The sequence below is a fragment of the Orcinus orca genome, chromosome 16, assembly GCF_937001465.1.
Source record: "Orcinus orca chromosome 16, mOrcOrc1.1, whole genome shotgun sequence".
NCBI classification, from domain to species: Eukaryota; Metazoa; Chordata; class Mammalia; order Artiodactyla; family Delphinidae; genus Orcinus; species Orcinus orca.
In genome coordinates, this window is record NC_064574.1 from 37,689,506 (window position 1) to 37,704,311 (window position 14,806).

At 36.9% G+C, this 14,806-nt stretch overlaps 1 protein-coding gene across 3 annotated transcripts; it reads right to left on the reverse strand.

Moving 5' to 3' along the window:
• Window positions 1–2,124: 2,124 nt before the first annotated feature.
• Window positions 2,125–14,440, reverse strand: MKKS (MKKS centrosomal shuttling protein). Of its 3 annotated transcripts, none has more exons than XM_033440316.2 (5): window positions 13,454–14,440; window positions 10,236–10,411; window positions 9,189–9,299; window positions 7,128–7,569; window positions 2,125–3,321 (listed from the first exon to the last, which is right to left on the reverse strand). In XM_033440316.2, the coding sequence occupies exons 1-4, from the start codon at window positions 14,436–14,438 to the stop codon at window positions 7,129–7,131; spliced, it is 1,713 nt and encodes a 570-aa protein (XP_033296207.1). In that variant the 5' UTR covers window positions 14,439–14,440; the 3' UTR covers window positions 2,125–3,321; window position 7,128. The 3 variants fall into 3 exon arrangements, with proteins under 3 accessions (XP_033296207.1, XP_033296206.1, XP_033296205.1); XM_033440315.2 differs by having other exon boundaries at window positions 2,125–5,794; XM_033440314.2 differs by having other exon boundaries at window positions 2,125–7,569.
• Between the last annotated feature and the right edge of the window lie 366 nt (window positions 14,441–14,806).

The window sequence follows — 14,806 nt, forward strand, 5'->3', positions numbered from 1 at the left end:
GTCAAAAGTACAGGTGATATCCTGGGCTTGTGATAGGCGTCTGAAGTTATTTTATTTTAAAGTTTGATTACTAGTGAATTTGAGCATTTAAATATATATATTGTGGGGCTTCCCTGGTGGCACAGTGGTTGAGAGTCCGTCTGCCGATGCAGAGGACACGGGTTCGTGCCCCGGTCCAGGAAGATCCCACATGCCGCGGAGCAGCTGGGCCCGTGAGCCATGGCCGCTGAGCCTGCGTGTCAGGAGCCTGTGCTCCGCAACGGGAGAGGCCACAACAGTGAGAGGTCCGCCTACCAACCCCCCCAAAAAAATATATATATATATAGTGACTTCTAGTTTCTCATCCAGTATGTAAGGAATTTAGGAGTCACCGCTACATCCAAACAAGTAAAAAGCTGAACAAACTCCTCTTAGATCTGTGATAGGTCACTCTGATCACCAAATTTGTGTGAGCGTGTGTGTGTGTGTGTGTGTGTGTGTGTGTGTGTGTGTGTGTGTGTGTGTTGGGGGTGGGAGAGGTAGCTTTCCCCACACCCACAAGCAGCTCTCCAGATATCAGCAGGGTCCTACGATTCAACTCAATTCTTACACTTTCTACCTGGAGAGACAGTGGCAGATTCCACAGGTTCAAGGCTTAATCCTACAAGGTTGCTTCTCGTTCTAGCCGTCGTTTCACCTAAGGGGAGAAAACCCTGAGAAGCACTGGTGAAGTTCACAGTCCAGGAGCAGAGGCTCACCAAAAGACCAAGACCTAATCACAGGACTATAAAGTGCCACCTTTCTCCCCAGAACTTACCACTGCATCACTAAAGACCTATTTATCACGGTCCCTTTTACACAGTACATCATGCCCGCCTTTCGACACCTGATGGGTAGTTTATCTGTGACACCTGGGGCAGGAGTGGAAGCATGATGATGGTGCAGATAGAGAAGGGGAGTAACAGAGAATGTCAGGTGTAGGGTGATTTAAGGGGACAAAGGGGGACAAGGAAATAGTACCCTACAAAAAAGATGATGGTTAATTAAAGGACAACAATAAAAGGAGAAACGATTTGAAATGTTTGGTGGTAAAACCTGGCATTGATGCTCTCTGTCCAAGGTGGACAGACTTCACTCTCTGTGCCGCTGTAGCCCTGGGGAAGAAGGATTTACATCTTGGCATCTTTTTACTGTCTGTAGTGAGTTGTATGGTGTACCCCCCAAAGCATATGTCTAAGTCCTCTGCCCCATCCTGTGAATACGATCTTATTTGGAAATAGGGTCTTGGCAGATGTAATTAAGGATGTTGAGATGAGATCATCCTGAATTTAGGGTGGGCCCTGAATCCAAAGACTGGTGTCCTTATGAGAGAAAGCAGAGGGAGATTTGAGAGACAGAGGTGGGAAGGCCCTGTGAAGATAGAGGCAGAGATGGGAATGATGTGTCTACAAGCCAAGGAATGCCAAGGATTGCTGACAGCTACCAGAAACTAGGAGAGGCAAGGAATGACTGTTCCCTAGAGCCTCTGTAGGCAGCATAGCCCTGCCAGCACCTTGATTTCAGACTTCTAGCTTCCAAAACTGTGAGAAAATAAATTTCTGTGAAGCCACCAAGTTTGCGGTATTTGTTCTGACAGCCCTAGGAAACTACTACACCATCCCATTTCATAGATGTTCAAAGAGTTAGATGATAGTAAGAAGTCAGAGGCTACTATTTAAAATTCATCATACTACATAGATGTTTAGTGGCTGCTTGTAAGTGACAAATCAAAAGAAATGTACAAAGCTGGGCCGTTAAGAAATCACCATGTTTAGCTTGGGCAAGTGAAACTGTTTAGAAAATTGAGACCCTAAGAGAGGCTATGCATTTGCTTTAAAATTTTCTCTCTCTACTACATAGATACCTTTAATAATCCATATGAGAAAACAAATATAAAAATAAAAATGTGTAAGAGAAAGATAAACTTACTGATAGAAAGTAAGGCTTGGAAGGCCTGTTTTAACATTTGACTAAAAAAAGGAAGACATGGCCAATGATGTATGAAACAGTATCTTCCTTATTAATAATTTTGAAAATGCAGATTATAAAAAGGATTTTATTTTCAGCTATTAGATTGGCAGAGATAATAACTAGTGTTGACCAAAGTTCAGAAAAATGAGAGCTTTCACACAGTGTAGTTGAAGTTTATTGATGCTACATTTCTAGAAGACAATTAGACAATATGTATTAATAGCCTTTCCATTTCAAATACAGCTGGACCCAGGAATCTTAATTCTATTTATTCACTCTGAGAAAATAATCAGGGATCTGGGAAAAGGATATATGCAAGATGTTTGCTGCGTTGTCGCTTGTATTAACACAAAAACTGAAAACAGTCTAAAGGTATATTAATAAAAGCTCATTGACTAAATTATGATACACAGGTATGGTATACTTCAAATATAGTGAGGGTTTGATTCCAGACCACCACAATAAAACAAGAACTGCAATAAAGTAAATTACACAGTTTTTTTTGGTTTCCCAGTATGTATGAAAATTATGTTTACAGTATACTGTAGTCTATTAAGGGTGCAATAGCATTATGTCTAAAGAAACATTGCATATACCTTAATTAAAAAATACTTTATTGCTAAAATATGCCAGCCATTATCTGAGCCTTCAGTGAGTTGTAATCTTTATGCAATAGTGACATCAAAGATCACTGATCACAGATCAACACAGCAAATATAATAATAATGAAAAAGCTAGAAATACTGCGAGAATTACCAAAATGTGACACATACAAAGTGAGCAGATGTGGCTGGAAAAGTGGGGCCAATAGAATTGCTCGATACAGAGTTGCCACAAACTTTCAATTTATGAAAAAACATAATATCTGTGAAGTGCACTAAAGTGAAGGACAATCAAACAAGGCATGCCTGTAATCTCTACAACTGAAATTTCTTCAGGTATTAAAACTGATGTAGTAGAAGAATGTGTAATTATTATACATGATTATGATGTTCATGACATATTAAGTAAAAAGAATAGATTATAAAACAACATCCTATATGATCACATTTTTGGAAAACTGTACACAGAGGACAAACCAAAAAGATGCACATAAAATGTAAACAGTGGTCATCTCTGGGTAGTAGGACTACTCTTGACTTTGTTTTTGTTTTGTGTGTGTATGTCAGATTCATATTTTCCAAAATTTCTACTGTTACAAAATGTTATGAAAGAAGAAAGGAAAATAATACTTAAAAAATATGTCTTGCCGGCCAGATGATCAACTCCTTGAAGTCAGGGATTGTGAACAAATCTTTTTTTTTAAATCTTCAACACCATTGACTTTTGTGTCTGGCAAACAGAAAGAAATCAATTGACATTTCTCAAAATGAAGTCACAATGCTTCAAACAAAAGCTACAGGGTTAAATAAAATAGGATGTTTATTATAAAGGTTTCCCCAATGTGAATTCTTAATAGAACATTGTCAGGTTGCTTCATTTCCCTCTTAAGTCACAATTTATTACAGATAATGGTATTCCACTGCTTTTAATACATCTAGTCTATTAATTCTCTCTCCAACAAACGGGTTGATCTACATATACAAATAGTTTTCAGAGATTGCATTCTCTTTTATATGAGTATTACTATATTCTTAATAAAGAAACATATAAATCTACTTGTAATCCAAAAATACAGGCTAACATTGTATTTTGTAGGTGAATGGCAAACATTTCCAAGGATTATGGGACACTATAGTTACTAAGTGGAAACACTTAACTAATGAAAAAAAATTATAAAGGTATCAGATGTTCAAACTTGCCTTTTCCTTCAGATTAAGAGATAGATTTATTTATACAATACAGCTGAAACAGGGACCTATAAGACATGTTTAGTCTCCTTGGCTATTCCCCAAAGATCACCAGAAATGAATAACCTAATTGGATGTTTTGACAGGCCCTGCATTGATTATGAGAGTGATTTTTATACATGATACTCTTAAATAGTAACCTATATAATTTATATGATTATAAACAATATTGTTTTATTTTAAAGTTATCCAAAAAACTGTTCAACAATGTAAGAATACAGAATATGATGGGTCTTATGAGGGTACTTAAAAGTCCTCTTCTATCACGTGAATGCCCCCAAAGTTTTGATTATACAAACTGGGTTCAAGAATATCTATGATAATAAAAAAGAACTAATAATAATAATTTAAATATCCTGTGGAAAATACTCCACTCTAACAGTTGATTTAAATGTCTAACATATAAAGATTCTCTGATACAAGTATAAATGGAAGAATTAAGGAATTGGGTATTTATAAGATTAAATGAGTATTTTGACTTAAAATGTCTTTTAATTTGTGTTAGTTCTCCAATTTTTTTTCTATGCTGCCAAAATCCTAACCTCTTTTGATTAAAAAGATGCTAATCCTATGGTTCAAGAAACTTTACTAATTAATAATAATAAAACATGAGACGTGTCCTGTGAGTCCCACAAAAGTATCGAGCAGTGCTGACTTCATTCTTTTCTGCATGATTCTCCTTTTCCTTTTTTTGTAGCTATCAGGGCTTCCTGTTCTGTTGCCCGAGGAAACATAATGCAATATTCAGACTTCAATCTTACTTTGTCAGCAAACAATGCCCAAGGCTTAACTTAGCTGCTAGTTTGTTGTTGTTGATTTCTGTCAAAATGAGCTCCTCTGAAATTATTTTCATCAAGAATTTTCATCTCGTATTTTACCATTTGAGTTTGAATGATGATTTTCTTGAACTATTAAGACAGTTTTTTTTTTTTTTTAATTTCCAGTGTTTTCTACTAAGGATTGTATACAATTTCAGGAAACATGAATTTATAAAAATATTTCAACAAATTTATGACATACTCAAAATGAGAGCACTGGTATTTCACCAAGGAATATAATTGAATTTTAAGGCAAAGTTAAAAAATGACAGAGCTAAAAATGGCTATCCTGAGAACCCAGGATAATTCCCATATTTCTATGTGACACCCTTTCTTAAGTGAATATAAAAACCCCATTGTAAACATGTGTGATGAACCCTGCCTTTATGTTTGGAGTGATGGTGAAAATGCAAAGGCATGGCATCAAGAATGCTTTTTTCCACTTGTGTGATCAAATTTTCAGTATGTAATTATAAATAAGCTTTACTCTTGCCTTTATTAGGTGTTAATTGCTGCATAACAAATAACACCCCAAACTTGACTTAAAGTTTATTATCTCACAGATTTTGTGGGTCAGGAAATCAATCAAGGAGTGGTTTATCTAGATCCACTGTTTTAGGGTGTCTCATGAGGCTGCAATGATATAGAGGCTAAACTCATCTTGATGCCTATTAGGGAGGAACTGCTTCCAAATTCACTCTTGTGTTTGTTGGTAGGATTCAGTTCCTTGTGGGCTGCTGGCTGGAGCCTCCCTCAGTCCCTTGCCACGTGGGCCTCTCCTGAGGGTAGCTCCCAACCTGGCAGCTTGTTTCCGTCACAGTGAGCGAGTGACAGATAAGGAGAGAAGCTTCTTTTGACAACCCACTATTGGAAGTGACAGCCCATCACTTCTGCTGTATTCTACTCATTAAGAGCTAGTCATTTGGTCCCAGCCACACCTGAAGTGTGTACGCCATCTTGGAGGCTGCCCATCCCATGCAAGATACATTCACACCCTTTCCAGATCCCCCAAATTCTCATGGCGTTACAACATCAGCTCAAAGTCCAGAATCTCATTACTGAAGTCAGGTCAGGGTGGGTGAGGCTCCCTGTGTGTGATTCTTTAGGTGCAGCTCCTGGAGCACAGTTCCTCTCCACCTGTAGACCCACAAAGACAAGTTATGTCCCAATATACAGTGATAGATCAGGCACAGGATAACTGCCCTAAGACACTCCTGTTCACCAACTGAGAACTGGAAAACTCAAAGGAGTCACTACATCCAGCCCACACTCAACGGAGGGGATTAGACAAGGGCCTGAAAACTAGGAGGCAGTGGGTAACTGGGGGCCATCTCAGAGGCTGCCTACCACTCTGCCAGACTGACCCTAATAATAAGACATGAAATTTTAGAGAAATATTTTATGAAGCTTGTAGTGTAGCTGATTTTTCAATATATATTGCACTGCTGTGTTTGTACTGCAATTTCTTCTTTGGCTCAGGATAAAAATTCTTTTAGATTACAAGAATACTGGAGGAAATTGCTTAAACATTCTATCTCCCTCTATCACGGCTATAGATCTGATCATTGACTCTTAGGTTGTTTAATTTTCCCAAACTGTTCAAGATGTTTTCCTAAAGTTTACTATAACATGTTACAGCTCCATACTGATTCTTCTAGCTACATTCTGTATTTCTTCTTCAATTTATCAATACATCTTGCATTTGCATAAAATTCAAATTATATTCCTTGATATGACATGTCTTTACTTTGAATATGAGAGCTGTGCCAGTTTCTTTTTGGCACTCTTGACTAAATTAGAGAAATAGTTATTCCACTTCTTTTCTCTATGCTGCTTAGTTACTATATAAATCTATATTTTTCCTTGATTACACATTTCATCAAAATAACAAAAATGAAGAACCGTGATACAAACTAGCAATTGTAGGTAGACCAGCTCCTACATCAATTACCCAACCAGTGAATGATATAGTCTCAGTTAAAGAACCCAGAAATTTTACTGAATGCGTAGTTTGAATACTTCTTTTGAATGAGCAGTATGTACTAGATGCTTTGTGATACTTTGGAATCTAGTTTTAAACATATGTAATTACTACGAACTAAAAAATATCTGTAATAAGTATATCCGAACAAGAACATAGGATTTAAAAAAGAATTCTGTTATGCTCTCAGAATGATGTCAAAATAATGAGAACAGAAATTTAGAACAATGTACAGTGGTATCTGTGGAAACTGCTAGATAATTACCGTATCTTTAACAATGCTTCATATTTTTATTATTCTGTGGTATAATAATGTGGTATTCAAGAATCAATTCTTTTTTTCTTAAATATGTGAATCTATAAATTTATGAATCATCAATCCCAATATGCAGAACAGGTCTTTGAGAGACAACACATGCACTCAATATTTTTCTTTATTGACATGTCACTAGTTTTTCTTTTTGTAATATAAACATGCTATTCTCTTACATCAGTTTTTATCTTCAATGACATATGAAAGATCCAAAATCAAATTGGCGGTCTCCACAGCCACCTGCAGGCCACTAAGCTTTGCAGTAAAACAGTCCAAGGTCAGGTTGCCAGCTGAGTCCGTGGCTTCACACGGAAGGCAGGTTTGAGGCACAAAAGGAAGACGAGCACTCCTTAAGAAGGACCAGCTAAGTTCTTCCTGGCTGCTGTAGAGTCCACAGCCACATCTTGAAAGCAAATCTGGCCAGTTCACAACAGAGGGAGAATCAGCCTGAACTGACCAAAAGTGTCCATACTTCCCATCAGTGAGAATTTCACCTCCGTCGTGTTCTAAAGAGCCAGCGAGAGACTCGAGTGCGCTGCAGAATGCTTCAGCGATCAGCTGGAGTTCTGTCTGGGTACATCCGTCATCTCTAAGAATGCCTTCCGGCTCGCTACGCATCTAAAGAGCAACAAAACCATTGAAAACACAGAACAGAGCAATTAATATGCAAAAATGTTTCTGAAAAATACTTGATCAGACCCTTATTCATAGGGGTTTGGCGCAAGGCTAAAGGGCATGGATGGGCCAGCTGGTCAGGCTAATCCCTTAACCTGGTTGTTGTAGTAAAAATGCTCTCTACCAGTCATGTTATCAGAATGAACGACTCAGAATAAACCCCACCATCAACTTATTCTGAAGGACTGCCCAGTACTGCCTCCTTAATACATGAAGGACAAGGTATAATATGTGAATCACAGGCTTCTGTACATCTGGGAGGAACCTCTGGAAGACTAATGTCCCAGATGAAGTACTTATTTATGCTTGGCAAATGTTTGAGATTTGTTTAAAATGCGAATACATGTATTATTATTAAGACAAAAACCATTTAAGCACGTGTCATTTTCACATTAATGTTTAAAAAATAACTATTCTTCTTTTTAAATTAATGACAAGGTTATACAACTTTGCTTCTTTTCCACCATTCTAAAAAGTTTATCCTAGAAATTTCATGATAGAAAAAGTAATATATTAGCAAACTCATACTTGAATGATAGTTAAAAACCCATATCCTAACTACTTAAAAACAGTGACCACTTTTTTCTTTTTCCCAGGAGGTTGGAACCAGATGAGATCATCTCTATGGCATATTCTTTCCCCATATTTTCAGTGCTATACTGTTTCTTTAAAATCCTACTCAAAACACCTTCCTTCTCCAAAAGACTTATTCTAGTTTACTCAGTCCCATTTGCAGACCATCCATTCAGCATCAATAGATTGGCAATGGGTTTGTTTTTCATAATGTAAATTCCAATAACTTTTCATGAATGGGCTTTATCCCCAAACAGATTTTAAATTATTTGGGGAAGCAGGGCAAGGCATGTCTATGAAAAACGTTTACACCCAATCCCAGGCATCCCAGGGAGCTCTGCACTCCTGACTAACCAAAGAGCCAACTGCAAATACCTGGAAAACACATACATTTTTGTATCCATTTTCAAATAGAGTAGGTCAGTGTTAATGAAATAATTAATAAGAGCTACAATGCACTAACTTTACTGTCAGGAAATGGAGTTTCATAGATTAATAAAACAATTCTAGTTAATAGAATCAATATATCATAAATGAAAACCAATTTAAAAATTATAATAGAGTCTAATAATTAGCACGCTTTAATAAATGAAATTAAGTGTTTTCTTGAAGATGCAGAAGGTACTGAAGTATTCTATAGAATCTCAACACTTTCATAGTGAATATCAATTATTACTGTACCACAGCACTTGAGATCTCTAAGATGACAGCTCCCATTAACAGAATGCTCATTTCAAGAGGCGGTAGAGACAATACTCAAAGAATGCGATCACCTGCTAAAAGGTTGGATTAATAATCATTGTGATAAAGATATTACCTTATATTTGCAAGTGTTATTTTCCTCGAGTGTTTTCAAATACAATATTTGATTTTAAGACTACTGAGAAATTAAGCATTAGAGGCTCCAGAGTGTTATGATTTAGCTTATTATTTCATAAAATGAATGTTGCTGAGAATTCAGATAATTTAAGAAGGACTATCTAACCTACCTTGTGTCTGATATATGCCGCCAAATGAGTTTCAGTACAGCCACCTCCTAATAAAACGCATGGTTCCTTGATTGTTAACTGCAAAGCATGCAGTGCTGTTTGACACGTGAGCTAAAAAAGAAACGAATCACCAGTATCTGACATTGACATCAGAAACACAAAGAAATATAACCACGTTTTCAAGGCAACTTAGAGAGTGGTCTCAAAGAGCCTGATTTTAATTGCAGAAGAACAAAACTGGTGTCACTAAGGTTGTCATGTGATGAATACATTTTGGAATAATAAAGATGAAATAATAAAGAGATGAAAGAAAATACTTTAGCCAGATGTTTGTTTTCATGGTCTGGATTAATATCCTCTTTCATATATATTTAGCTCTTCAAATTGAGATTCACAAACACAACAACTGGATGAGCAAGGTATGCAAATAGTTCTACCAAAAAATATTTCAGTCTAAATAACTTAGCTGTATAAATGCTACAGAATTTATTTCAAGTTGCTATGGAAATGATCCAACCAAGCAGTAATAAAAACACACAGACCTTGAATATTCACCAAGGATAGATCCTTGAGCATGCATTCTTCAAGTCTGTGACCAATGCCATAGGGCATCGCTTCCATTGTATAAAAGCTGCATGTGTTATTGCTGTTCGTGGACAACATGCTGTTAAGAGGTGGATGATGGGTATAACTGGGGAACCTATTGCTAAGTGAATTATTCATACACATTAGCATCAACAAGTACACAATTGAAGTTAATTTCTTAAGAAAAGTCCCCATCAAGGACTTTCAGATTGCTTGTAAAATACTAGAAATAATAAGAGGCAACATGCCAAGCTTCTGTAGTATCACAGGCAATTCAATCAGTTTACTTGTAATTTTAATTCTCAGATTTTTGTTGTTTTTGCTTTCTATACAACCTAGGGAAGTTATGAAGAAAAAAAAAAAGCATAGCTCACCGATGTGAAAAAAAATTATAGCACTTGTCTGAGTGATTATTTAATCCCTGCCTCAGCCCCTAGACGTGGAATTCAGTTTATTACTTACCTTCAGTTCATCCCAGGCTGTGTCATTTCTGTTGCAGAGAAGCAAGCTGCAGACAGTTACTTCATTAGGAATAAGATGAAAAAAATGTTTGAAGCCAAATTTTGCAGTGCACAAATCTTTCACACTTCCATAACTACTGGGAGAGATTGAGTCCAAGGAACCAATAGGCCTTGTTCCTATTTTTTAAAAAAAGTTTAGAAAACACAAAATGGATGAGTGAAGATGGAGCATACAATCATTTACAATATTTATTCCCAGCCAATATAAAAGCCCCACAAGCATATCATTTAAGATATGAAATATAGGATAAAGAAATAAGATGCATCTTCTTAAACCTATGAAATAAGTAGTATTCTGTCATTAAAATCATATGCAAATAAAGCAGAGGTTCTTTTGGTTTACAGACGTCTTTGAACATGTTTAGCTATTTTGTACTCTCCAAAAAAAGACACACACAATTTTGCGTACATTTTCAGGAAGTCCAGGAACCCTGGAAGCCTGTGCAGGGATCAGAGACCCCAAATTAACAACCCCACTAATCTGGAATGAGGATGAAGTGAGGAGACAGGTCATTTTCTAAAGGTGTTATGATTTTTACCTTAGAACACACAAAGTAAGCTATGCAAATAGATGTGTAGTTGAATTCTTTTGGGGCTCCATTTAGTGAACATATAGGAATTTTTTTTTTTCTTTTTGCCTAACAATTGTTTGCATGTAAACAACTACCTAAATTATGCCAAAATAAAGTATGTGACATTCTTATTTCATTTTCTTATTCTTTGATTATATTTTGCCCTCCTTCCTGTACAGGTAAAATAGTAAAATTTTACAAAACATAAATTAATAAAAATATGAATGAGAAGTTAGGATGACTTGAAGGTTTCTAAAAATCTCTAAATGTAGTAGTTATGTAAGAAATGGCACAAACCTATAAGGAGTAACAATACTAGTTTAAAATCTTAAGATTAAAACTGTAACTCTTAGCAATGTACCTTCTTGGGCCAGTTTCCTCTTTGAAACTAATGGGATTAAAATAATTATGTCTAAAAATATGTGCAGCTCAAAAATTTTGTAAAAAACCAGAAAATAATCATGAACAATTTCACTTCTTTGAATACCCTTTCCTCTTTACTTCTGAATTCTCAAAGAATAAGGAATACTTGAGGGATCTAAAATTTAAGGAAAAAAACCACAAAACTCTACATCTTGTATAATTTCAAGGGTGGAACCAACAGAGAATTTGTAAGGAGAGGATCCCCTTTCCCGCTGATTATCCTCTGATGTGCAGCAAGTCATTTAACTCTTCTGGGTGGGCTTTCCCAGAATGGGGATAATCACGTCTATTTCACAAATAAATCAAACCAAATGTTAAAAATGCTCTGTAAGCTATGACAAGCTTCATACCCACAAGTCAACCAAGCACAATAACCCCATTACTTAACCTAGATCATCAGTAAAGAGGAATTTTGTTTGAAGGGGGAGAAAGGAGGTAATGTTAACCTAGATACACCAGAGAAGATGCATTAGGTCCCAAACATACTTCACCTGTTATTAGTTTACCGGAACCATCGGCCTGGTATAGTTTTTTCCCCCCTTTTCCCTTGTGTCTCAAAAAGTTTCTGCTCCCAAGATCCAAGACTGCAGCTGTGGCTTTGCATAACATTACACATACATAATTTGGGGAAGCAGGGCAGGGCATGTCTATAAAAAACATTGACACTCTCCCCAGTCTCACTGTCAGCTCTGCGATCTCTTGATAACACTCCTAGATAACATCTGATAACACTCCAAAGAATCAACTGCAAATACTTGGAAAACACATAACTTTTCATATCAATTTTCAAATAAAATAGGTCAGTTCATGTTCTACCATGTTCTAGTTACAAATGGGATAAAATATCAATTGTGGGCTGGTGTGGAAACCCAGTGCCCACTTATATTGTTTCTATGGAAAAATGCTTCAGTTTAAAAACTGACTACATAATCTATAATACTCAATATTCACAACTGGAAATCATCTGACTCATGAAAAGCCAGTAAATATTTAAGGATATGGGTCTGACCCACAATATTACCAATGAGTTCCAAAGAATGATTTTCTGTTATTTCTTAACAATTTCCACTAACGATCATTTGACAGTCTTACAGAGGCAGGGCAATAGCCCAGAGATCTTAGGGATTCAGTACTGGCACTCATCCTTCTCCTTTTCGATGATTTATAATAAGACTAAAAATAGTCAACTTTAACAGTTTTAACAAAATTTATTAGACTTAAACTTTTAAGTCTAATAACTTACGAATTGAAATTGATCTGAATGAAATGATTGTCTTTCTGATGGGTTGTCAATGCAGTTAAAGAGATACTGAAAAGTGACTCAAATCAGGAACTTTTCAGGCTGTCATTTCTCTTTGGCTCTAGCAGGTGACTACCAAACTTCTATTTGCTTCTTTTTGCTGAGTTTGTGAAATACGGTGAATTTCTTGCCTGTTATAATTCTGTATGTTAATAAACATATTATTGTTAATTCAACAAACATTTTAGAACCCCTTCTGTGGACCAGGCTTGTTGTAAGCACTGAAAGTAAAAGATGATCCCAACTCTCAGTCTCAAGGAGCCTAGCTGGAAATATTTGCGGACACACACACACACACACACACACACACACACCCCTAATTAGGAACCACCATTTAGCTGGAAATATTTGCGGACACACACACACACACACACACACACACACACACACACACACCTAATTAGGAACCACCATTTAGGCAGAAGTACAGTTGTTTGTTGGAGTTAGATAAAAGTGAATATTCTAGTTGCAAAACTACCTTCTGAATACAATAAGAGCTTTGTAAAACTCAAGTAGAAGAATTTTGTTTCAAGTATGAAAGACTTTATGTGATTATGAAAATGTTAGATTTCTCAATAATCTGTAAAATGTTTGGGGGTTAATAGTTTTAGATTATGACAGACTCTGCAGTACATTTTGGGGCTGGAAAATACCTAGAAAATAGTCCTCATCACTCAATTTTTAATAAGTGAACAATGCAGGATCTTTTCCAGAAACCACCAGAAATGATACACACACACTGTGAGGTTGGCAGCTTCTCAAATTGTTCAAGATGTTAACAGTTGACACACACCAAGACTATCTTTGCTCAAAAGAAGTGTGATTTATTAACCATAAGGGGCAAAAGCTGAGAGTGCTTTTTACCTGTCACTTTACTCAGGGGTTCCATCACAGCCACTCCAACTCTGTCTACAGCAATAACATGATGCGTTCTGAGAAACTGCTTCAAAGATGGGTGTATAACTTTTTGGCACAAGACAAGATCTACGTGATCACTAACTAGCTGCCTTCCTAGGTTAAGCAACTGGTCCAGGACTGCATTTTCAAGAGAAACTCCGTAACTCACCACCACATTTCCTTCTCCAGTATCAGAAAGGTCTCCGGATAAAGACACACAAAAGAGTGCCACCTTGAAGGAATCTGATTTTTTGATAGGTAATATCTTCATCAATTGAACTTCTGATATTTCAATAAGTATTCCAGGTAACACAGTAGAATCTATAACTCTTTGATGTTTTAAAGGGACAATTATACTCTTTCCTAAAATGATGTGGTCTTGGGCATTTTCTGGAATTATAAGCAGAAAGGCTCTCAGAATCAAAGTACTGATATGGTCGACTTCCTTTGTGGTGAGCATACAGGCAGGTTTACTTGTTAATATACTACGCACCAAACAGAGGAGGATCTGAGTGCTACTAAAGTTGACTGGGATTCGACAACCACAGGCCTCAGATTTTAGGTAACTGATGCAGAGGCTCAAAAGCTGCTTATTTAACTTAATGACAGTGGTCGGTGTCAAACCTATTCTCTGAACATTTTCAACTAAGTTGCAGCAAAGAATGGCTGTGAATAAGCCGCCGTCACTGAAGCAGGACACGTGATTCTGCACAGAAGTTGTCAGTATCTTTAAAATGGGATGGGTGACTGGCAGGTTGGCGAGGAGGGCTGCCGACTGGGAGGTTGTGCGCACAGAGCCCCCCAGGCCGTTGTGCAGCTGCTTCAGCCTGCCTGCCGGGCCATAGCAGGATGTGACGATGCCTTTCAAGACAGAGAGGGTGGCCTTCACTCGTTCGCTTGTCAGTGGCTCACTTCTACAGAATGAGGGCTTTTTAGCTTCTAAACGAGTCATCTTACTTCAGGTGGTAATTTGTGAAGACAGCTTTTATTTAGTTAACCAGAGTTTTCTATTTATTGTATTGTGGTGGGTTTCAACATTTAACAAGATTATCCTTCAGGAATGAAAGTCCGAATATACAGCGTTGTGGCTATAAAATTAAATACTTAGCTCCATGCTTACGATACTAATCGGCACGTAATGGTGTAATGACATATTAGTAATTCCAAATATTTATTTTAGTTCATTATTCAAACTCTTTTGTTTGAGTTCAGGCTGAGACTTTACAGATTGTTTTGCAGCTCTCTGTATAAAATATGTTCCAAGATGGATGCCGGTGAAGAAAATCCCAGCTACAAGAAGCCAGTTCTTTCTGATCCATT

What these genes read in the sequence shown, in the direction of transcription:
- MKKS (XM_033440316.2), bottom strand. Translation starts at nt 14,438, where the DNA reads ATGACTCGTTTAGAAGCTAAAAAGCCCTCATTCTGTAGAAGTGAGCCA. An exon ending in ACCCCTGAGTAAAGTGACAG is followed by an intron (nt 10,412 to 13,453) that starts GTAAAAAGCACT and finishes TTTAAAAAATAG; the next exon opens with GAACAAGGCCTATTGGTTCC. An exon ending in CGGCATATATCAGACACAAG is followed by an intron (nt 7,570 to 9,188) that starts GTAGGTTAGATA and finishes GTTGCTCTTTAG; the next exon opens with ATGCGTAGCGAGCCGGAAGG.